Raw genomic sequence first — 24,191 nt, 5'->3', positions numbered from 1 at the left:
TTATAAGCTCAAGCCAAAACTTGAACATGGCAGGACATAAATGGTGCAACCCTTCAAGCCTAATTGCACTAAAAGGAAAAGAAAGTATATTTATTTGGATTCCTAAAAATATGGTGTATTCAATGTTTCGTAAAACATGGCCTTGAAGAATTGCTTATAAATGAGCACGACCCAAATCACCAGACGGTTAATTACAAAACCCACAAATACAGAAGCAAGGGTCACTAAACAGGGAGTATAACCTACCTAATAAGTCTCGCATAAGTTTTAATAATGAAAAAGTAAAGTTTAAAAACCAATAATGAAATAAAAATCTGAAGATGGTGTTTAACCTTTTCCCTTACAGCAAGAAAATGGTGATTAAGATACAGTGATAATGGTGTGGTTAAATAAGATAGCCATAAATGGTTAGTAAAGCTTGAGGTTGCCTTCTCAGATTTAGATTTTGCACGTGTTAATAAATTACCGACTGGTAAATGTATAATAAACTTCAATTGCTGACATTGATGAATATACAGTTATTACATGAATTCAGTTTTGTACATTTGACAAGTTATGGCAGTATGGTACTAAACCATTGCTAAAAAAATCATATAAATTGCACAGATTAATTTATGTACAACTGACCGATCATTAAATTTCAACACAGTCGTCATCCTCCTCGTCTATCTCCCTGTCCCAATCCAAGGAGGTGGCTGATTTCATCAACTCTGTCAGTCCAGTGAGATCCTCTAGGTAAGTAGGATGATTAATGGCTTGAAGTATGAACTCCATTCCTTGGTTTCGATATTCTAATACAACCTGAATGGTTGCAATTTAAAAAAACATGGACAGAGAAAATGGTGATGATGTGTTCGACAACCTAGGCCAACAATATACCTCACGAACATCTATTAAACTTTGATGCATGCACCTATGCCAATGAGAGGACAACACGCACTACTACTCTACTATGAAAGATAAATCTAATCAGTTCTCCATGTAAATTTTCTCCCAAAATTCCAGCATATTGATTGTTTATTTGAGAGTTTGTCAATTAAATTACACAAAAAAAAAATATATTCAATAATTGGAATTAATAATTACAAACTCCAATCCACCCTCCATTTGTGTAATTCCCTTTTCCAATTCCATATTCCACTTTTTCCTCTATGAACAGAAATATTATTCCACTTTGCACTACTAATTGAATCTGATTGATGTTAATGGTTTTAAACTAAACCACAAATAAAGCTCGAAGAAGTTCGAGAAAACGCCTTGGTCTAAGTAATTATTCTTTTAATTTTTAATAATTAAAATTTAGGTAAACTAAAGTTAAGCACTAAATCTTGTTAGCACAGTTTCATGCCCAGGCGTTATAGGCAACACATCCAGATCACTACTAATTGCAGAAGAAGCATTATCAAATAACGAAACTATTTAGCACCCAGACTTACTGTATGACTACAGGCAGTGCAGCTGTCTGAGGAGTAACCAATAAGGGTCATTTGAGAAAATTGAGAAAGGGAGCCGCGAATCTGATGAGGTAAAATACCAAGAGGTTGCTCAGTAGCTCGATCGACACTGTTGCTAATGTCTCCTACTGCAAATATCCTGTGAAGGTATAATTGATATCTCAATTTCAAGATGGATAAATAAAGCAACAAATGGGATTTCCTCTTTGGCTCCCTATCGTGATGCTTCAAAATTCTCGTACATAAAATAAATGTTTGTTGAATTTGAATTACCCTTGAGGATGATGCAAAATCCCGACTAGAAGTTCAACTGCAAGGGCTGAAGCAACAGGAGCCAGCCCTGGTCGGGTCACTGTACATTGTTGGTCCAAAGTACGGTTGGATGTTGACTGCAGAAAGCCATTATGAATTAGTTATAATGCATAAGTTAAAATATCATACAGAATGCAGCACGAAAATTACATCGGTAGGTGCAACAACATCACTGCAGAAATAACAGCCCAATCTATGCTTTCCATTTGCATCATTAACTGGCATATCAACAGATGAAGAATTAACAATTTCAGCATTCAACTTGTGGTCCTGACTTAAAGGACCAGCTCCATGGCGCATAACCAAGAAACTGTCAAACCCTAGTGCAGCAGTAATGGTAATCTGCAAATTGATGAATAAAAAGATACATAAGCATATTAGTTAAGGATACCCAATCAAAGAATAGATTGGATAACAATCACAACATATGCTTCATTTTGAAATGTGAATCACGTGTTAAATCCATCCCCTTAATGAGAATAAACTGATCCAACCTTGTTAGTATTGGCACAGAGAAGTGTTGGCAGCCATCGACTTTCCCTTGTATCGGTTAACAAAAAAACTGAATCGTGAGCTTCAATTAAATCATGCAACCTTTTACAATCATCAAGCACACTATTGTGTTCCTGGCTTTGTATGGGATGTCCAGGCATTGGTATAGCCATAACAATACCTTCTGCATCCTGAAAATGAAAAAAATGCATGTAGTTTATCTGAAAAATACGATGATCAGATCTACCAATTTAGCATCAAGTGAAGTCTTACGGATTAATAATTTACCACTGCTGGAAATATCCGTTTGAGACTTTCAACTGCTGCAGTAGCTTTAAATTCACCACCATTAAGACAGTTATCCAAAGTATAAAGAGACTGCCTCAATGGGTTAGACATAGCCACCCTACCATTGTCAACTAGAGTAATTTTTCGAACACCCCATGCCTGCAAAAGAACGTTTCTTCCATTATCACAAATTGAAGGATAAGAATGACAATATGATTTTCTCAACACTCACCATAAGCATGCGTGCGACCTGGCATCCAAGCGTGCCAGCTCCAAGGAGAAGACACTTCATGGAAGATAAGGCATTCAAGTTTAGAGATGGCAAAGCGCGCCACCTCATAAGCTTTAAATTCAAATCTGCAGCAGATATGGCCAATCTGAAAAGAGACAACAATACAAAACTATAGATTTACCGAAAAAATAAGAAGGCATTTTATGAATGGAAAGAAGGAACAAGTAGGAGGGCGGGCAAGAGATATCAGGGAGAAAATAACCTGGTTGGATCCATGGACTGTGCAAGGCTTATACACCTAGAAGCTTTTCTCCCCTTATTAAGTTCCCATCCAACTGCACTAGGCACTGTGTCTTTCCACCCTATAAAGTTACTCCTTCCAAGTTAGAAATAAAATGAAAAAAATACAAAGGCATATCAATAACCAATAAGTGGTTACACAATACACAGTGAAATTTTACCTTGTGGAACTGTTATCAATGCTTCACCAACAAGAGACAACTTCATATCTGCAAAACCACGGTTCTCTCTGTAGCAGAAAAATTGAATTGAGTTGAGATTCCACCTCACAGAAATAAGTGCTAAGAAGTTGCGAAGAGGCCATCCAGGATTCTTTGGGAGATGACATGGATCATAAAATCCAAAAAAGATCTGCCAATAGAATCTGGTAAATTTCATCAAAGGACATCTACAGTTTCACATTCAAAAAACAATTTTACAAAGATTACATTCAATGTCTTCATTGCCCTTCGGTCCTTCTAGTTTGGCTTCTGTGCAATTTTCATGCTAATGTACTCCCTCTATTTATAAAACTAAGAAAATTTGGTCCCCTAGTCAACTTTATTCTACCTAAAATCTTCATATTCTCATTTTCTACTTAAAATCATTACAAATCGAATCAATTAAATTATCTTGTAATCAGACTTACCAACCAAATTAAATTTCACCAGAAATATAAAAATTAAAAAAAAGAAACTTATTTTCAAACTATAATCTTGCATCTTATCATTTTAAGTTAAACAATTTCAACCACATTTCTTATTTCCAGACTATTAAAAATATTTCATATAAAAAGCCTTCATAAGCGCCCCAAATATTTGGATAAATAGTAAAAATATGAGTTTTTAAAATGGAAAAGAATTAACAAGGAGACCAAATTTTCTTAACTTCAAAAATAATATACTTGATTAGCTCAAAAACAAAACTGAGGGTCTAAAGTTGCACAATGTCCAAACTAGAAGAACCAAAATTCAATTACACCTTTAATAATCATAATTGGTGTTAAAGTACGAGACCTTGTTACCATTGCCTTGACAATCTTCCCAGTCCTTCAGAAGCCTGACAGTAGCACATGAGTTTTGATCTATGGTGACTAAAAAGAATGGGACATCTGCCACATTTTTTTACTATTAGGCAAAGCATACGAAGTTAACAAAGAAACGACAAAACACATTAATTAGGTTACTTCCACGCGTTTTTTGAGGAAAATACGAAATTTATACCTGCTGTTGATTTTGAGCTGCGCCACTCATTACACGCTGCAGAGAGGGATTCAGCCTAGCATTCCACAAAACAAAGAATGTTAAAATCAACAAAAATAAAGTTATGATCAAACAAATGAGTTGGGTTGAGAATAATGAAACACAGAGTACCTCGGCTGCGCTGAACCACTGAGAAGCTGGCTTCAGATTAACAACAGTTGCTGGAGGATCAAGCATGAGAGCCGGGAAAGCAAACCAGTAGTTGAAAGTCCACTTTTTTAGGTCAGCAAAAGAAATAATAAGGAATCTCGAAAGTACTGAACAGTCCTCCACAGCTTTTCCAGTTAGAATATCATCCCATATCTAATATAACAAAAGCAAAAAAGGAATCCCAAGTGAGATGAAAAAAATTAAACTCAATTTATCTTCTCTGGTACTGTCTACATGAATAACGGAATGGAATACTATGTCTACCTTTGCTGCTTCTTTCTTCAGCAGGTCATTCTTATCAAGTGCATGGAAGCTCTCCACAGTATTGGTATTGTAAAGTATCCCCGGAACAGAACACCTGTTCCGGTTGCCGCGGCTCGGTTCTGGAATTAACGATGCCTCGCTCAACTCAGAAGGTAAAGACTCGGATAAAACAGTTAAATGATTTGATACTTGAGAGTGAGAGCAAGGTGCATAAAAGCCTGCGATCAAGACACAGCATTTTGAGATGAATGAAGCTAATGTACAGAACTCATCAAACAGCGTCACATTGCAGATTCATAATTTGTAAAAGAAACTGAAAATACAAAATACGCGCATTCTTTCACAATCTTAGAAGTGGAAACAAAGATAAAAATAGTTATGTTGACATGTAGAGATGAAAGTAAAGAGATGAACCGAATATGTGAATTGGAGAATCGTCAATGCCAAGCTTGTTAAGCTTCAAGGAAGACAATCGATGCCAGAAACCCTCGTCGACGGAGCTCTGCATCGGTGCGAATTGCAGCAAAGGCTCCATCGTTTGTTGTTTCTTCGTGATCGTAGATCTGTCGCTGCTTCGTTGGGTCCCGCTTCAACGATTTTCTAACCGGTTTCAATTCTTCAATTTTCAGCAGAACTCGTCTTCGTGGTTCTGTTCATGGGGATTCAATCGCCCTCTTCAGTCAACAATGAAGCTGTTTGTTTTCATCGTCCAACAAAGAAACTTCTTCTACTACACCTGCTGATCGGCCCATATAGGCTCAGTTTTTTATGGGCCTTCAATTTTATTCTCTCCTTCGGCCCAATAGTTTAAGATGTAAGTACCTTAAAATATAAGTTTAATTTCTTATTTAGTGTCTACATTTTTACGAAATTCACTTGCCTCAGTACTTAAAATAATAGTGTAAATTATATTATATTCTCAGAAAATTTATCAAAATACATTCACTTTCTGGTCAAGAGTATAAAATTCAAACATCATAGTTTGATGGTGTAACTTATTTTTACTTGAGAAGCATAACGGTTCCAATTTGAATTGACTCACCTCTGGATTTGGTAATTTTTTAAAAAATAAAAAAGAAATTTGTACAAAATTTTAACAATGGGTCTATAACAAAATCAGGCAGATATTAATATAATTCATTCTAAAATAATTCATTTGGTTCTTATTTCATTTTAATCCTTATATATACATCTTACATTTGATCTCGCAGAACTGAAAACTATTAAAAATACATAAATAGAGACATAATAAAGGTGATATTGAATGAAAGAAAGAAAAAATCAATTGAAGTTTGTTTTAAGAATCAGACTAATAACTAAACCTTTAATCATAATTCTTTTTAGCTTTTTGTTAAAACGTTAATACATATCTTCACATACGATTCATACAATCACCATTATACCGAGTAGGAAGATGAAGGAAAAAAAAAAGTTAAAAGAAGATCGAGAATAGGAAATTTCAAATTTGGCGAAAATGGCATAAAATACTATTCTCTTTAGTCGTTTGTTACTACCTGTATTTTTGACATTAACAACCAAAATAAATCAAATTTAACGTTTTACACAAGTTAAAACTAAACCCTTTTTTTTATTTTTCAAATTCGTGTAAAAAAGATTGGACTTTCTTTTACATTATCGTATACCAAGAGTTCTCAAACATAAATCTCGTCACCAAAGTAAGCCACCACGAATCAAATCCGTGTTTTTCTAAAATTTCAGAACTTCAGTTCACATGCTAATTTTACATGCATCAACTTGTATGCATAGCTTCGTATATTAAATGGAAGTGGAAACAATCACCTCTGTTGAATTCATAAAAGTATAACTTCCTCAGTTACCACAGACATGAAATTTAAGGATCAATACAATTTCCCACATAACTAATAATCAACAACCAAAAAAGAAAGGGAAAAAACAGAGCAATTCACACCAGTGCATACACTCCCAGCAAGGTGAAATTATCAAAATTGATTTTACAATTTATAACTAGAAACGCTCTAAGACAATGCACCATTCATAAGATACATTCAGCTATGACAAGAATCACTGTTTCACTCAATTAACAATTTATTTAGCACCACTTGGTTGCTCTAGTGGAGGCTTAATGATGCCTAATTGGCCACCATCCTTTGTTGCTAGAGTCGCTGCTTTGATCTCATTGCAGTGATTAATGAATTTGCTAACCTCCTGGTTGAACACAAATTGAACCCAACTTAGTAGAAAAAAAAAAAATCAATACTTAAAATATCCACCAAAAAATCCATAAAACTATATCAGGGAACAGTATAGGTCTATCTATAAAAACTATCAAATTGTGATATACTCGCTCTGATGATCATTGAGAAACATATAGAAGTTATGAAAAGCAATTACGAGGAAACCTAATTTGCTGCTAAACAACCATTCCGACCCCCCAATGCAACAACATACCATTCAGAACCATAAAATCCTCAGAACTATGAACACCACAAAGGAATAAAGTGAGTGGGAATTAGAGATGAGTTAAAGGGGCTTACACGATCAGCGTCCATCTCCTTTGTGACCTTGGATGGCTTCACGAATCTCTTTCCTGCGGAAAGAAACGGTAACAGATTATTGCAAAAGATCGTACACTGAAATGGAAGAAAAACAATGTGCGAAAGAGTGAAACCTTTGCGAGTAACAGGGGCTTTCCCATGACGATTGGGAGGAATTGATTTCTTCTTGGCTTTACCCTTGAAAAGATTCGCCTTCTGCGTCATTTATCTCAGAATCTGATTTCTAGGGTTAGGGTTTTAGGTGCAATCGGTTTGGGAATTATGTATGGCTGTGACACACCAAGTTAAGTAATAGGTAACTGTACAGCTTTATATAGTGGATTACTGTGGAAGATAAAGGCAAGGCCCGTGTTACGATGATCACATAATCCACAATTTGCTTTTATATTTTACATTTTATATTGAATTTTCAGGAATTAATATACATTTTAAATTGGATTTTTTCGAATCTATACTTCACACTCTAAAATAGTGATCCTAATTATTTGTTTATAAAACTTAAAATGTTTTCTGATATTATAATCATTTTTAAATCCTAAAAATTATAAAATATAGTTATAACAGTAACTTGACCCCAACAGTGTGCAACATCTAGGAATTAGTGTCTTACTTGTCATTTTTGTATTTAAATGGAAAGGGGAGTACGTTTAGCAAAATTACCTTTTTCTTCTATTAATTGCAAGTTCAAAGTCCTGATATTATGAAGAGAAAATGTTGGATTTAATGCTGTCGAAATTTATTATATATAATTGAATTAATTTGAATTCAAAATAAAAAATGGTGTAAATTGGATCAAAGTAGGTAAGTTTTTCACCAACAGTTTCTATGAATTAACCTATACTCTTTCTTTTTCCTCCACAGTCACATTACCTATCTTATCTATCTCTTCCTAAAATGTTGTGAAATTTTGGGGGTATGATTAAGTGACTTGTGAGAAATTCACTGTAGTAGTAATTTAGTAAATACACAAATATAATAAGCATTTTGATATAATTTTACCAATAATCTCTGCAAGAACATACACCTTCTTTAAATCTGTGAAATCTGGCTCTATCACGCACAATAATCTCCCTTTTATAAACAGTTGATATGATTTTTATCACAGCATGACAATCCACACATATTCTAAGGTTCTTTATGACCTGAATTGGTGTTCCATCACCTGTACTAATTAAACCAAATGCCACGGCCAACTTCTCGCTGTGATAATTAAGCGCATTCTCCTTGTCTTCTTCCCCAATATCATGCAGCACAAGATTAGTCTCTGCTGCATATCCATAGGCTTTAATCCTGAACTTGATCTCATCAAGTTTTGCATATATCTCTTTGGAACTCGAATGACTATGATCAGCATTCACAAACTTGTGTATCCTACCATCAATCTCTGTGTAACTAAATCCTGGCACCTTCCTCACATCCCTAATCTTCATGGCCTCCCTCACTCTCCCAACATCATACCATCTCTGTTGTGCTGCATAAACATTCGATAACAACACAAAATCCCCACAATTGTTTGATCCCATCTCCACCAGCTTCCTTGATGCCATCTCAGCCACTTCCACGTTCCCATGAATCTTACAAGCCCCAAGCAAACTCTGCCAGAGCACCACATCAGGAACCATTGGCATTGAGTTTATGATATCACACGCCTCTTTTATCCTTCCTGCTCGACCTAACAAATCTACCACACTCCCATAATGCTTAACATTAAGTTTCACTCCATACCCCTTCATCATATCAAACAACCTAACCCCTTCTTCCACCAAGCCAGCATGGTTGCATGCACACAATGCAGCAAGATACGACACCGCATCCGGAACCACTCCATCCACAGCCATCTTATCCAAAAGCTCAAGCGCCTTATTGCCATCACCGTTCATCGCAAGCGCCATGATCATAGTGTTCCATGTGACAAGACTCTTCTTGCAGCTCATGCTAACAAACACGGAATAAGCTTTATCAACAAAGCCGCATTTTGCGTACATATCAATAACTGCGTTACAAACAATCACATTGGTGTCTAGTTTCTCGTCCACAACATAGGCATGAATAATCTGGCCATGTTTCAAAGCACCCAATTGTGAACAAGCGGAGAGTGCACCCAGAACAGTTACCTCATTAGGCCGCCACCCCTCGTCCTTCATTCTGTTGAACAAAGCTATAGCCTCGTTGGGTCGGCTTCCTTGAGCCAGCCCAGAAATCATGGCATTCCACGAAGCAATATCTCGCTTTCGCATATTATCAAACACCTTATGGGCAGCGTCAAGATCACCGGTTTTGGCGTACACATCCAACAAAGTGGTCAGCAACAATACGTCAGCTTCGAACCCAAAACGCAGAAGCTGAGAATGAATCTGGGTGGCTTCGGAGAAAGCCAATGCGCGCGCACAGCCCTTGAGGGCGAAGGAGCACGTCAAAGCGTCCACCTTTTGGGGACTGCGTGACATGGCGCGGTACCATGACAGGGCCTGCATCGGTTCTGGGCTTTGGGCCAGGCCTCGGAGAACGGCGTTCCAGTCGTTGGTGGAGGGGCATTGGATTCGCCGGAAAATTTGGCCTGCGAAGGAGAGGTCGCCGGCGGGGGAGATGGAGCAGAGCTCGAGGAGCTTTGACCGGGAAGGGTGGAATTGGAATTTACCGGTTGTAATGAGATGCGCTTGGAGCTGCTTCATGCTAATCAGAGAGCTGCATTTCTGCAACAATGAATCCAATTGATACTGAGCGATCATGCTATCGAAGGAATCACATCTAAATTCAAAATCTTGAGTAAGTATATATTACTTTTGAGTTATATTATTTATATGTTCTATAAATACGCTAATGAAAATATGAGCGCTTATCACAGGTGTTAGTTATATAACATTCGGTAAATATTCTAACATTGATACTATTTTTTTAAGAATTTTTGTGCTGGGTTCTTTGGTTAATAGTATATTAATTATGTCGAAAAATTGTGTTACATGTTCAGTTGAGTTTGGGCTTTGGTTCTGAGTAATTGCAAACAAAGCAAGCCCGAGAGCATTACCAATACATTTCTTTATGATTTTTGTCAAATTATACTGCCTTGTTCTAAACATGATTCAAATCAAACACCGTGAGTTTTTACTTGCGGCAAATGTAGTTGGTAATTAAATCATATAACTCATTATTTTTTTGTTGTTTTACGTAATTTCTTAAGCTTGATTTCGGTTTCACTGTCACGTAGAATGATTAAAAAACTCGATCATAGTTTTAGACTTTTTTTTTTTTTTGTTGCAGAAATTAAAAGGAGATCGTATATTCCTTATCTTCTAGCTTCCACTCTTTCGTGAAAATGCACAAATAAATGAAAATTTGAGTGAAGTATATGCATGTAAAGAATACCCTTGAGTGTACTTTTACATAATTCCATGTATATTATTTTTTTGTGCTGGCATGTACGTATACCACGGGCTTCTTCCGACGTAAACAATGAGTGAACAAACTTTAGCAACGATTGAAGTGAACCAACTTTTAACTCTCTTTTTTACGTTGCTTTAATGCTCAAACGAGAACAAATAAGAAAAGTGGTATGGTTAAGGTTAAGCAACCAATATAACAGAAGCAAATCGATGACCAATGTGAAAAGAAATAAAGTTACGCAACAGTTATTAGAGAACTACCAATTTGAATTTGATTCCTTTCAATTCAACTTTAGATGCAAAACACACAAGAACAATAGAGGAATTGCCTCCACAAATGTCTACTAAAGATTTGACTCAATTTCATCTCATGATGCAGCTTTCTGCTAGCTACGAGAGATGGATCTTGTACCTTTACTGGCCACTGCAAAAGATGATAATTGGAGACTCGTGGTACTTGCTGACCTCCGTTATTGCTCAATGTACAATATTGCTTTCAGGAAGAATAAGAAAAAATACAACACACCAACTTTACTTGCAACAATGAATCAACAGAGAAGATTTTACCCAAAAATCTTGTAACTGAAGAACCATTATGCCAATATCTTGTGACTGAAGAACTGTTATGCCTATTCCCGACTCCTCTGGACTCCAACCCAGCGAGCATAATCCACCCACCTGCAAGATACATGCATGTCACAAATTATAAGAAGTGGAAAATAGCGAATTTAGTTAAATGCACAAAGACATATCAAGATAAAGTGACAATCTTACAATAATGAGCCCAAGAAAGTGTTTCCAGTTCTAACAGCAAAGCAAATTGCGCTCAGCACAAGCTTGTGCTGGTGCAGCAAAGGTTCTAGAATTCGTTGTTCAATAACTCCAGCTATTAATTGGTACCTGGAAGAAGACAAAGATCTCCTCTTAGATTCTGTTTCACGCATGCAGAGGATAATTCATTACTATTAGGGTGTGCTCCCTCACTCAATCCGAGAGAATAATTTCATCATATAAGTTATTCATTTCTTTTTTTAAATACCTTAAGTTGCTAGAAACTGACATGTAAACCCCATAGGTAACACTTGTCGATAATACCGGTAAATCCTCCGCCTCAGCGGCAAAAGATTTGTCAACAAGTTTTCTTGCATTGATCAGTGCATTTGTTATTCCTGTACCAATCTGAAAAAGCAGTGCAATTACTCATTCGTACAATACGAGTCCACAATATATCAATTACATGATGCCCACATGAGTTGGTTTATAGGTGGGAGGCTTAGATAATTTGTATGAGATCCTAATTGCAAACCCCATTGCTATAATAATAATAATAATAATAAAAACAATAAAAAAAAAATAGCATGCCCAGATAGATCATAAGACAGGTAATTCATTTATGCCTCCCATTTTAAGCTTACAGGGTGATGTGCTCACAATATTTTCTTTTTCCTATTACGGAAGTTGTATTAGTCTTGTGGACAACAAAAAAGCAGCGAACGAGTATCATCACCCACGTATCTGAGCTCAATGTTCTCTAATCAACTTCATAAAGTATCTTTACAAATTGATTCTGTAAAATCTTGTATAAAAGGTTCTTAGACCGTCCGACATGTATTAGACTATCTTGTGTATATATGTAATAGTCCAAATGAGTAGATTGCCTCATTAGACCGTTTAGTCTCATAGTGTCTACTAAGTTTTGGACAGTTTGACACGATAGTATGTTAAGATCGTCTAGTGTCTATTCAATTATATTTTGAAAAGTACTATTCACGTGTCTTTCTCGTGAGTATACATGTGTCTTATGTGTGTCTATAAATAAGACTTTGTAACTTCAGAGAAATCTGAGTTGTAATCCCTTATCTATAATGAATTCTTCTATGGATGTAGATTGAAGTTTATTAATACTTCAATCGAACCCCGTTATTTCTGTGTTTGCTTTTTTTTTTTACCTTGTATCATCCAACTATTAGGTTAGGATCTCTGTTTTCTAGGTTGCTTGTGTGGTAGACATTTCTGAGTGAATTTGTGAGTTATTCCATAACATGTCTATTCTAAGGTATTCCTTTTTAATTATTCTCACTTTACACATCTTCTAACCATACACGGTTTACTCATATGGCGTCCAGCTGTAAAATCTTAATTCCAGCACTTCAAATAAACTAAGATAAATTTAGTAAGCATGGGGAAGTATGCAAGAGTTGCAAGTTAATTTCCAAATAATGATAGTGTTCCCTGTCTTCATTAGCTACCGAATAATCAATCTTTTCATTAAATTAAAAATAAAAAAGAGGCACACCAAAGGTACTGCTTTACCCTACTGTATTCTTGTGAACATTCTTAAATCCCCGCAAAATAATATCAACAATTGGAAGATGGTAACAAGAGCAATAAAAAACAGCAAAATGGCGTTTGTAATGTATGGTCAAGAGTAAGTCTGGTGGCCGAATGATTTTAAAAGAGAATTCACCAATCATCATAAACTAGAAGAAGCGGAAACATGTATTTCAAAGCATCTAAGAAGTTAAATTACCAGTGATGCACTAGTCCCAACAGCAAATAGCTTTGCACCGTTACGCTGCATAAGAAATGTTGTTAAAAACCGTCACTGACAAATAGCTGCTTGAATTTCTTAGGATCCAACACGTACCACTATAGCACCTATTCTCTGGATGAGTGTATATGAGGTTCCGGCCAAAGCCACCTGTTGAGTGTTTACGAAAAATTAAACCCAATCACACAACGAGTGTAATTTTAAAAAAGTACAGTATTTATCAAGACCAAAAATAATAAAATAAACAGAAGCAGATGAAGAGTAGTTTGAACAGTGTTAACCTGAAAAGCATTTTCAGGGCAGCCATAGAAGAATTTAGCAACAGTTCCAGCACTAACAGCAGGTGGTGGTCGGAGAGAAACTGTGGGAGCAGGAAGCCACACAAGCATAAAATCCGCTACAATGGCCATTATCTGTTCATAATTAAACGATACAGTGATTAATGTTTTATTTGCACTGCATAGAAAACTCAGTTTTACAGAACATAAATGTAATGTACTAAGCAGGTTCAAGGAATTGAAGGAACACGCCTACCACATCGGCACAAACAAAATCAAGCTCCTTACTAAAATTTTCTTTGCGCTTCTCCAACTCCGCAGCAGTCTGAAAAGCAAAAGTGATAATTATTACAACCAGTGAACCATGCACCACACTGAAATAGTCGAATACATAAAAATGGGTGAAAAATTATGGTGTTCATCGAAATATTACAATGCAGGGAACACTCTATCTAGTACAGAGCACATTATAGCATGTGGTAATTTTGGTCTACCTCATGCCATATCTAATGCATGCAGGATAATATAGTTTAAGAAAGGTGAAATTGCGAAAAGGAACCTTAGTAAAGATGCCAACACCGCATTCCATGGCAACCTTGGCAAGGAACAAATCATCCCCCAGCAACCTCTCCTTGAACCCTCCGAAATTCAACAGCCACCGCAACACCGCCGATTTCTCCAGCTCGAAGAACCTCTTCAAAATCGACCCCGGTACTCGCCCCGCCTCAACCGCCGCCGCTAAATCCGCCGGCAATTTCTCCAGCGGCCGCCCTGCCTCCGCGAGAACCAGGAGCGCCTCCTCCCTGTTACGATCCCTGTCTTCCGATTCCCCGTCGCCTCCGCTTCCTCCTCCTCCACCTCCACCTCCACCTCCTCCATGCCCTCCTCCGGTCCCTCCGCCGTGTGCCGATGCAATAATGGAGAGTGCCGGAGAACGAAGCGATGTGAATAGCGGAGCGTAGGCATAAGAGTTTGTGGTACGCAATGAGAGAGTGAAGGAAGGTAGCGGCAGAGAATAACCGTTTTGCAGAGAGAATGAGCGCGCGCCGGAGAAGTTGGAGAAGGAAGCCACAGCCATTGCAGTTGCAGTTGAAGTTGGAGGGTGCGTGTTGAGAGAGAGAGTGACCGTTAAAGGTAGAACTTTGGTGGTGGAGTGGAAAAGGGAGGTACATGACTTGGACTTCTTTGTCAGACACACACTCATCACACTCTAGCGGTCGTTGCCGTATACACCACGCGCTTTCCTCTGTCCTCAAATTTCTCATAACAAACAACCATAATCACCTTTTTTTTTTTTTCTTTTACATTTTTCTGTAGCATAATTTTGCTCTCCTCCTTATGTACAGTAATGTATCCTTATTCATGAAAAATATTTTATATAATTTTATATAATTTAATCTAAAAATTATGAATAATATATTTATATGATAATAAAAGTAACCTTGTTGATGTCGTTATGAATAATTTATAGATATTCTTGATTAAGCATCAATATATCAAATGATGACGGCGCATTGAATATTAAAAGGGTGGGAATTGAGTTCTAATTTTTTTAAACATGTCTCAATAATAATATTTAAAATAATTTATAAAGTTAATATTAACATTTATACTAAAATTTAGTGATAAAATTTATAAATAAAGTTAACAGTGTTAATAATTTTTGTCTGAAATAGACCTAATTGAGATATTTTTTTTAAGTTAAGACTCGTTTAATATCTTCTTACAAATCAATGACAATCTGACACGTGTGAACAAAGATAATATCATCTGATTAATTAAACCATAAAAAAATATTAAAATATTAATGTGCAATATCTCTTAGGGTTAAATATATTTTTTTATCTCTTAAGTTTTAGTGAAATTTGTAATTAGTCTCCCTTCAAAACTCTATACATTTTAAATCAAATGTTGTTAAGTTTATGTGACGTTTCAAACGCGATTTATAATAATAATTGAGCTACTATTAAAGATAAAATGTGTCAAAATATGTAAACATTTCAAATATTAACCTGAAATGCGTTTAAAATGTTAAATAAACGTAACAAAATTTAGTTAAAATGATTAAATCTACACATTTATAAAGATATGGACTAAATTAGTCTAAAATTTCAAAAATTGACTAATCAAATTTCATTACACTTGATGAAAAAAACATATTTAACACTATTTTTTATTCTCCTTTTCTCCATATTTTTAAGCTTCGTCTATTCTCCTTAATTTGAAGGGTTGGGGCAAAATTGTGACTTTAAATTTCACGCGCATAGATTATCCGGTTGTGAAGGTGATATGATGCATGAGTTAATAAACTTTATATATATTGTTTGTGGAAAATAAACTTAAACTACTTCCAATGATTTAATTGAATTTTTATCATTAAATACATTTTAATGGAGAAAAATATTATTATTTATTTTTTTATAAGAGACATCTACATACTTATATATTTACTTTGCATAGATTGAGTTTTTAAATACACAATTTTATTGGTTCATGCATCAAATACAGTTTCAGTGATTTTCAAACATGTGTATAGGGAGAAGAGTAAGTTATTCCAAACATGTCAATGTGCTTCAACAAATATATCATTCATTAAACTACTTATATTTGAATATTCATGAATACTCGTAAGTTTTAAGAAAACCTCAAATATTTTTTAAACACCTATCGATAATAAGTAAATTTTTTTTATCCGGCTCATTATCATTCATATTATTATCAAGTTTCTATTTTTTAATCTACTCACAACATAAAACTTTTATTAACATATGGAAAAGTATATTAAATATTATTAGCAAATAAAAACAATAATTGTTGACACATGATAATTTTATCTATTTTTTATAAATAAATAATCTTTATGATATTTTTGTTATATGCTATAAAGTTTGAAACAAATAATAGTTGTTATAGACCAATGATTGTTTTTATTTTCTGGAATAATAGATGAAAAACTTAAATATAATCTAATCCTCAAAAAAAACTTTAAAATACAGTGCACTTTGGATAATGAGATTAAAAGTAATATAAAAGAATATTAGTTTATAATAATAATAGTCAAATCTTAAATTGTTAACCATATCAATTTTTATAAAAGTGTACTGTTAATTTTATTAAATTTAAATTTTACGAAGAATGCAATATAATATATTTATTATAAACACAGCAAACAAAAGTGTATTTTAATAAAATATTTACTTTAATATAAGCGAACATTTAAATTTAAATAATTATATATTTATATTCAACAAATGTCCGTTTACTTATCCCAGATCTGAGATATATGGACTTTATTATTAGTATGCGGAGTTTCAAATACATGGAATAAGTCTTAAAATAGGTGAAAAGATTATTCTAAAAATCCTTAAATGTAATTTATATTTATGGACTTAATAAGTCTGTATATGCAATACATTATTAAATTCTTATTAAGTCAATATATTATAACAAAAAGTATTTTAATTTTAACTGATTTAAAGAGGTCTATTTCTCCTATTTATCTTATCAAAGATCAGATTTATATTAGCAAAAGACTATAGCTCGATTATTGATAACTCACACCTCATTTCATTTCGAGACTATTCATGCAAAAAACCGATAATAGCAATTTTAAAAATAATAGAATGTTTAATTCAAAAGAACCAGTTACAAATTTATAATTTAGTGTATATATTATAATACAAGTGTGTACTTGTTGGATTTATAAAATTTTGATTTTCTATTGAATTTATTAATAAACATTAATTTCAATATTTTAAAATATATTAAAAATCTTTTTACTATATCAATATATGATATATTGTAAAAGTCCTACGAAGAAGCAATATAATAAACAAATAAAGAATCTAAATGCGTATTTGATCTGTTTAACAACTTTTTTCAATATCTATTAGAATGACCGAATACGATTCCTAACTTTTATCACTAGAACCACATTAAATATTAATCAATTAATTTATTTTTTATTTTTTATTATATATCATTATGTGTAAATAGATTAATTTTTTCTCTTAGATTTTTTAAGTTGTTTTTTTCCTGTATTTTTTTAAGGGTTAAATATGTTTTTGGTGTCTTAATTTCTATGAATTTTGAAATTAGTTTATTTCAAAATTTTAGATCAATTTAGTCTTTAATCTCTCCAAATATGTGGCTTTAGTCATTTTAATCAAATTTTGTTAGGTTTATTTGACATTTCAAGCGCATTTCATATGAGTATTTGACTTAACATTAAAGCAAAAATATTTCACAGAGTATAAATAACTTAAATACAATCATAAAATCTGTAGGAAACATCAAATAAACTTAACAAAATTTGATTAAAAAAATTAAACTCACGTATTTCATACAAAATTTAAAAAATGACTAATTTTAAAATTCGCTAAAAGTTAAGGGACAAAAACATATTTATTTTTTTTAAAACTAATACAATGATTTTAACATTTTAAATATATTAAAATTAATATATTTTAAAAGAAAAAAAAGATAATCTGTCTCGTACTTTTAAAACATGCTTTACCCAATCAAACAAACTTTATTAGTGGCCGATATATCACACAAGGCAATTGAAAACTACTTCATCATATATTGTGAAGCTTAAATTGAAATGAGAGTCCAATCTAAGTTTTCAATGTATGGACAATATTCATCACTCAAGTCAAGTGACAGTGAAATGGAGAAGCCATAACAAAAATTATGACACATTACATTATTATCATTTTCAATTATCTTTTATGAATCAAAAAATGGAAATATATCACTTAAAATTAATTAAAGCTATAAATATATAATTTCTCATTTTTTACCAACACTAATTTAGACCATAACTAAACATGTTTAACATTAAACTCGTTTTAATTTTGCAATTGCAAGCGCTGAATTTTAATTTAATTTTAATTTTTGTTTTTGTTTTTGTTTTTTTTTACCCTGAAATAAAAATCCACGCGTCAATCGTACACGATAGGGAACATCTTATCCTATTTTTTTTTAATTTTTTTTTAATATCTGGATAGGTATAGAAACCTAAGCTTGGTTTGGTTTGGTTTGGTTTTGCAGAGAGTGTATCAACAGAAGAAACAGAGGCATGGCTTCGTGTACAACACCTCCTTCGCTTATGCTGGCTCATCCACAGGACCTTTCTTCTTCTCTTCGCTTCTTCTCTCACAGTCACAGGCCTCTTTCTAGAACCTTCTCTTTCTGTCCTCTCGTCTTGAAATCCTCTTCCAAGTGGGTCCGCTTCAGTTTCCGAACAGAGCCCAAATCCAGGACTAGCCATGCCGTCGTCGCCGCTTTGGCTGCGGAGGTTGAACTGCCTGAAACCGTCGACGACGCGGCGGATGGAGTCGATGCGTCCGCCCCCACCGACGCTGTCGCCACCGTCAAGCCTAAGAAAGGCAAGGCTGCATTGCCTCTCAAGAGGGACAGGGTATGTGTAATATCTTTTCTTTTTCTATTTTTTTTTTTAAATTTGTTATGTGTAAGGAGTTTTGGGTTCGCCGGTTAGAAATTAAATTAGTATTTTCTTGTGAATAAATTGCATGCTTTGTGTTTTTCTATTTGTTTTTTTTTTTCGTTTATAATTGCTTTTAAGTAGAAGTGTGTTGGTGTTTTTTTGTTTTTTTTTGGGTTCTGTTTCGTGTTCCCTCGATGGGTAATTGCTGCAGTGGTAAAAGGTGTATCTGAATGTCCTGTGTTTGTTTGAATGACCAATAATGGGTTCTTTGCACAAGCTGCTCGTTCAATTGAAATGAAATGATGTTTGGAAGTAAAATTGCCTAGCGTTTCATTAAAGTGGGATGTTGATGAAAAAGATGTTGATGAAAAAAAAAACAATTGAGTTATAATTTTATTTGGACCAAGTTTATATATACTATCTGTCTTTTTCGCGGAATTACATGCAAAATATCTTCTGAATATTCAAGGGTGTATAGTTTGAGTACCAGGTTGGAGGTGTTTGTTAGCGGTGCATCCTTGATTGTTAATGGTGGTGTAAAGTGTTTGTTCCATGATCATTCTAGGATGGTTTTTGCTTGTTTGGTCTCCTTCTTCCCATTTATTTGCATCATCAGTATCTTCCTACAGTTTTGATATAAATTTTACTACTTCTTCCATAATCGAGCTGAGTGCTTCCGTCATCAAGTTGTTCATATTTGATGTTATCTTTTAACCCGTTGTTTCAAGTCTAATTGTTCTTCTACTGTGTCACCAGTCAAGGTCTAAGAGGTTCTTGGAAATTCAACAATTGAGGGAGCGGAAGAAAGAGTATGACTTGAAGACAGCAATATCTTTGGTTAAACAAACTGCTAAAACCAAGTTTGTTGAAACGGTAGAAGCCCATTTCCGCCTCAACATTGACCCTAAGTATAACGACCAACAGCTAAGAGCAACAGTGAGTCTCCTGCTCCTTGGTTGATTTTGTTACATTGAAAACTTGAGTTATGATGAATGGATTTTAATTCCGAGTCTTATGACGCTTTCTTGACAGGTAAATCTGCCCAAGGGAACTGGAAAACCGGTTAAAGTGGCTGTTCTCACTCAAGGTATTTATGCTTCATAGTCTTCATTCCCACTTTTATTAGTTAATTATAGGTTTCCAGAAATTGCTGAAAATAATTTTCTTAAAAGAGGATTCATACGAAAGGAAGTGTATGTTATGTAAACTTCCAGTATGGATGGGCATAATAAGATGGTAGTTTTCTCTCCCAAATGTGGACGTTGTGCTGCCCAGGCAAGGTATTGAAATACAGGATTTTCTGTGCCACTTCATAAATGGAAAGTTGTATCATTCTGGATTCAGAATTTTTAGATAACTAATTTCTGGTAATTCTTTCAAAAGTTAAAGTGCATCTACTTTTGGTAGAGTGTGATGGTTCATGCTTCATGTGTGTACAAAGTATGAGTTGCTATGATTGTGTATTCAAATTATCTGTCTTTTTATTTACATGGACAAATAAATAATTATAAAAGCAAAAGATTTTATCCGCCTGTGATATGCTATTGCCAGTCATTCGCTTTAGATTCTACAGAGTTCTAACTAACTAGTGTCTGCTTTTACCAGCATGCTATTTGAAGTTTTAATCCTTCAGTAAGTGGACTGTAATTTTGATCATACTCCATCTGTCCTTGAGTTGGCTATGTATTTACATTTGATAATTTTATGATCTTCACCCTGTCAGAATGAGTATTGTCTGGCATACGGTTTATTTAAATTTTCATGGTAGACCATGACCCCTTTTTCTAAATATGTCTGTCAATTAGCCCATCCTTCTGAAAGGAACATTAATCTTTGATCTGTCTCTGCTCTGAAAAATAAAAATGTCTGTAGCTGGAGTTGCTGATAGGGATCCACAGAAACAACTGCCACCCATGTCACAACAGTTTGGGTTTGCTACATGGATCAATTAACACTATTGAGTTTGTACGAAACCATCAGTAAGCCATGTAGTGAGTAGAAATATTTAGAGTTAATTGTTAAAAAGGGTGGCCTGGTGATGGTGGTTTGGGATGGGTTCTGGTTAATTGTTTACAAGTTTAGTTTATGCATTGCTTTGTTTGCAAACTTACTCATTAGACGGATAGGTTTAAGAAGTCAAATTTCCTCAAGTTACAAGATTTTTGTACCATAAATAATAGTTACATATTAACAATTAAGTGAAAGTTCTTTGCTAGTCACTCTCGGTTGTCGGGAGCCTGTTTTAGTGCTTTTTATTGTGCTCTTGTTGATTTGGTTCTGAATCTGAGCAGAGATATGTCATAACAAGTATTGTCTTAAGGTGTCTACGTTTGATGAAAAGAACACTGGACTGTTTATGTATATGAAATGGTTGTAGTGGGTAGGTCAGATCCAATTGTCTGTGTATGTAGCATTTTTGCAAATGGATAGGTCAGATCCAACTTTTTTTCTATTCAATGTACACTTGTTATATGAATTTCTTCTGTTTGTAACTGGAATAATTAAACTATAGTTTAATCTGTTTGATGAATTTTAAGTGGGTTCCTTGACGTTTTTATCTATCTCTTTGGAGGATATTTATACTCCCCGCAGTTGTGCTTTTGCTCGTTCTATCTGATGAAATATCTTCTCAAGGGCTATTCAAAACTTCTGAACGAAAGTTTTTCATAAGTATATGGTGAGATAATCAAAGTTATGAATGACAAGTATCTTGTCTAAGATTAAAAACGAACATTCTAAATTGCATCTTAATATTCCTTGTTAAAATACATGATAGTAGCTTTTAAAGTTTAGCGAAGAAAGAAGAATGGGATAGATGACAAGTGTTCACCATATATATAGGCTAAGGCGGTTCTGAATGTCCAATGTAATGACGTCAATAAAAATCAAATGGACAAAACACCATTAGAGTTACTTCCTGCTTACTATTTACGCATGCCTGTATAGTTCATAATACATTTTTTGTTTTTACTAGACTAATCCCAAGTTCATTATGATAGGGGAAAAATTCGATGAGGCAAAAAATGCAGGAGCTGATTTGGTGGGTGGAGAGGACCTTATAGAACAAATAAAAGGAGGATTCATGGAGTTTGATAAACTAATTGCTTCTCCAGATATGATGCCTAAGGTGTTACTTTGGTTATCTTTGTTTTAATTTGTGATTAGATTAATAGATTTTGTCAATTTCGCATTTATTTATTTATTTGTATAATCTGAGTATTCCACAGAATTATGCAATCTCAATAAGTTATCTGTAAAATTGGTAATAATTGAATTATTTGCAAATCGGATTATCCTAATGTGGATTAAAAACGACCTTGTAAGTGTTTTGGTAAATTTAATTTTAACTAGTTTGCAACCTCTGCGTTCCTATTAAATTAGGTGTTCTGAATGTATCATCCAGGCATGCTTTGTCTGTGCTTCTTAACTGTTAATTTACTTCACTTGCTGATCATATTTTTTCAGTGAAAGTTTGAAACTTATAATTAGATGGCATCAAATGGATTGCCACCCATATGTTCCCGGTTGACATTTCAAAGTGCTTGTGATAAAATGCATATCTCTTCTCTATTATGTTTAAATTAATTAACAAACTTAGGTGTTTGTCAATTTGGTAGCATGCTGTAAGGTAGCATTGTTACTCTTCAAAGGTACCATCATTAAACTTTTAGATATGCTGTTGACATATTTTCTTTAATTATGAAGAGTTCAGTAATTCAATATATTTTTAGTTTTTCTATTTGTGATGGAACCACCCTTAATTAATTATCGTTGTTGATTGTGTCAGGTTGCTAGCCTAGGAAAGATTCTGGGGCCAAGAGGACTGATGCCAAACCCAAAAGCTGGCACTGTAACACCTAATATTCCTCAGGTGTATTATCCACTTCTGTTTGCTTTTTTCATTGCTTGCATGTTGTATGTAGTGAACCGTGGTGCAAAATCTACAGATTTATACTTGGTTGACGCACTCTCTTTTGTTTTTTCATTTTCTCTGTAAAGAGATACAGATTTATACAAGAGAATGGGTGACAAATTTTAAGATTTTTGCTTATGGTTAATCAGAAACCCTTTTAAATCCATTCAACAATACAGGCTATAGCAGAATTCAAGCAGGGAAAAGTTGAATACAGGGCAGATAAAACTGGAATCGTGCACTTACCTTTTGGAAAAGCTGACTTTTCAGAAGAGGATCTTCTTGTAAACTTTCTTGCTGCTGTGGTATGTTCTTTCCTTAGCAACCTTTGTATCTGTATTTCTAATTTCACAATGATAAACTTGTAACCAACGTTCTAATTTCACAGAAATCAGTAGAGGCAAACAAACCTTCAGGTGCTAAAGGTGTGTACTGGAAAAGTGCCCACATATGTTCATCCATGGGGCCTTCAATCAGGTTAAATATCAGGGAGTTGCTTGATTACAGACCTCCATCAGAATAGAACCTTCACCTGTAAATGTTCGTTTGAGTTCAGTCGGCCATCCCGGGTCCCATTGTGAGATATTGTCAAATATTTAGTGAAAGATGTTACCGAAGTTACATCTGGGGATGAACAGGGGATATATATCACACTGTGGTGCTTATATCTCTCTGTTCCAAATGTTTGCACACTACATTACATAATCTTTGACCCCCGGCTGAGAATTTTCCTTGTAGTACTTCTTTTGTAACTAACACCAGACATCTAATTATATTTTCTTTCCTGGGAATAAAGTTTCACTTTTACATTTGATTATTAGGTATTCCACTCCTCAACACCCTGTGTTCGTTGTAATCATTTACAGGGTTAGCTTCATGTTTATAGAAGGACGAGTTTTTAATTCACTCCTGTTAAAATACATTGATTTAAGTATTTAACCAATCTGAAATGAACTTTATTTATTAACAATAACATGTAAACCAAGCATCCTTTTATCTGTTGAATTTAGGTAGTAGTTACCTAATAAAGACAAGAATGTGTGTGTGGTTAAGGAAGATAAGGACATGGGTAGGAGATAATTGTTGGTTAGAAAGTTTAAGATCTTAAAGAGATGGTGCATAAGTGTGTGAATGAATGAATGAGTGGTGTTTTTCAAAGCATTATGTGGCGTGCATTTGCAGGCAAAACATTTCAATCATGAGTGGAGCCCTATTAGTGACAAAAAAAAACTCCTCAGTTTGGTGTTAGTACATAGCCCAACAAGCCTACCCAAAAATGGAGGATTTTCTTCTCTTTGTTTTCTTTTTTCTAATCATATTATTCCATTCACCCTAATGTTTTAATAAATG

General features: G+C 34.3%; 5 protein-coding genes across 5 annotated transcripts; 1 reads left to right on the top strand and 4 right to left on the bottom strand.

Annotated features, from left to right (window-relative positions):
• Positions 1-479: 479 nt before the first annotated feature.
• On the bottom strand, positions 480-5,459 carry APG7 (ThiF family protein). The gene is made up of 14 exons (XM_028053597.2): positions 5,148-5,459; positions 4,734-4,951; positions 4,431-4,622; positions 4,281-4,335; positions 4,074-4,168; positions 3,240-3,429; positions 3,041-3,140; positions 2,779-2,923; positions 2,547-2,705; positions 2,261-2,449; positions 1,917-2,108; positions 1,728-1,843; positions 1,437-1,593; positions 480-801 (listed from the first exon to the last, which is right to left on the bottom strand). The coding sequence occupies exons 1-14, from the start codon at positions 5,266-5,268 to the stop codon at positions 634-636; spliced, it is 2,097 nt and encodes a 698-aa protein (XP_027909398.1). The 5' UTR covers positions 5,269-5,459; the 3' UTR covers positions 480-633.
• Positions 5,460-6,520: 1,061 nt separating this feature from the next.
• Positions 6,521-7,619, bottom strand: LOC114168836 (2,3-bisphosphoglycerate-dependent phosphoglycerate mutase). Its single transcript, XM_028053797.2, has 3 exons — positions 7,384-7,619; positions 7,250-7,302; positions 6,521-6,920 (listed from the first exon to the last, which is right to left on the bottom strand). The coding sequence occupies exons 1-3, from the start codon at positions 7,472-7,474 to the stop codon at positions 6,801-6,803; spliced, it is 264 nt and encodes an 87-aa protein (XP_027909598.1). The 5' UTR covers positions 7,475-7,619; the 3' UTR covers positions 6,521-6,800.
• Positions 7,383-10,129, bottom strand: LOC114168996 (Tetratricopeptide repeat (TPR)-like superfamily protein). The gene has a single exon (XM_028054002.2). The coding sequence runs from the start codon at positions 9,997-9,999 to the stop codon at positions 8,266-8,268; it is 1,734 nt and encodes a 577-aa protein (XP_027909803.1). The 5' UTR covers positions 10,000-10,129; the 3' UTR covers positions 7,383-8,265.
• A 767-nt stretch (positions 10,130-10,896) lies between these two features.
• LOC114168701 (protein RETICULATA-RELATED 4, chloroplastic-like) lies at positions 10,897-14,652 on the bottom strand. Its single transcript, XM_028053608.2, has 8 exons — positions 14,039-14,652; positions 13,736-13,804; positions 13,483-13,614; positions 13,298-13,351; positions 13,181-13,225; positions 11,690-11,829; positions 11,425-11,550; positions 10,897-11,328 (listed from the first exon to the last, which is right to left on the bottom strand). The coding sequence occupies exons 1-8, from the start codon at positions 14,555-14,557 to the stop codon at positions 11,280-11,282; spliced, it is 1,134 nt and encodes a 377-aa protein (XP_027909409.1). The 5' UTR covers positions 14,558-14,652; the 3' UTR covers positions 10,897-11,279.
• Positions 14,653-18,510: 3,858 nt separating this feature from the next.
• EMB3126 (Ribosomal protein L1p/L10e family) lies at positions 18,511-23,658 on the top strand. The gene is made up of 7 exons (XM_028054994.2): positions 18,511-18,901; positions 19,685-19,864; positions 19,961-20,015; positions 21,928-22,055; positions 22,716-22,799; positions 23,021-23,146; positions 23,230-23,658. Exons 1-7 carry the CDS (start codon positions 18,560-18,562, stop codon positions 23,362-23,364), a joined length of 1,050 nt encoding a protein of 349 aa, XP_027910795.1. The 5' UTR covers positions 18,511-18,559; the 3' UTR covers positions 23,365-23,658.
• Positions 23,659-24,191: the final 533 nt, after the last annotated feature.

This window comes from Vigna unguiculata, chromosome 11, assembly GCF_037176805.1.
Source record: "Vigna unguiculata cultivar grain cowpea cultivar isolate G323 ecotype 2 chromosome 11, ASM3717680v1, whole genome shotgun sequence".
NCBI classification, from domain to species: Eukaryota; Viridiplantae; Streptophyta; class Magnoliopsida; order Fabales; family Fabaceae; genus Vigna; species Vigna unguiculata.
The sequence above is the reverse complement of the archived record's forward strand: the minus strand, read 5'-3'. Positions and strand labels throughout refer to the sequence as shown.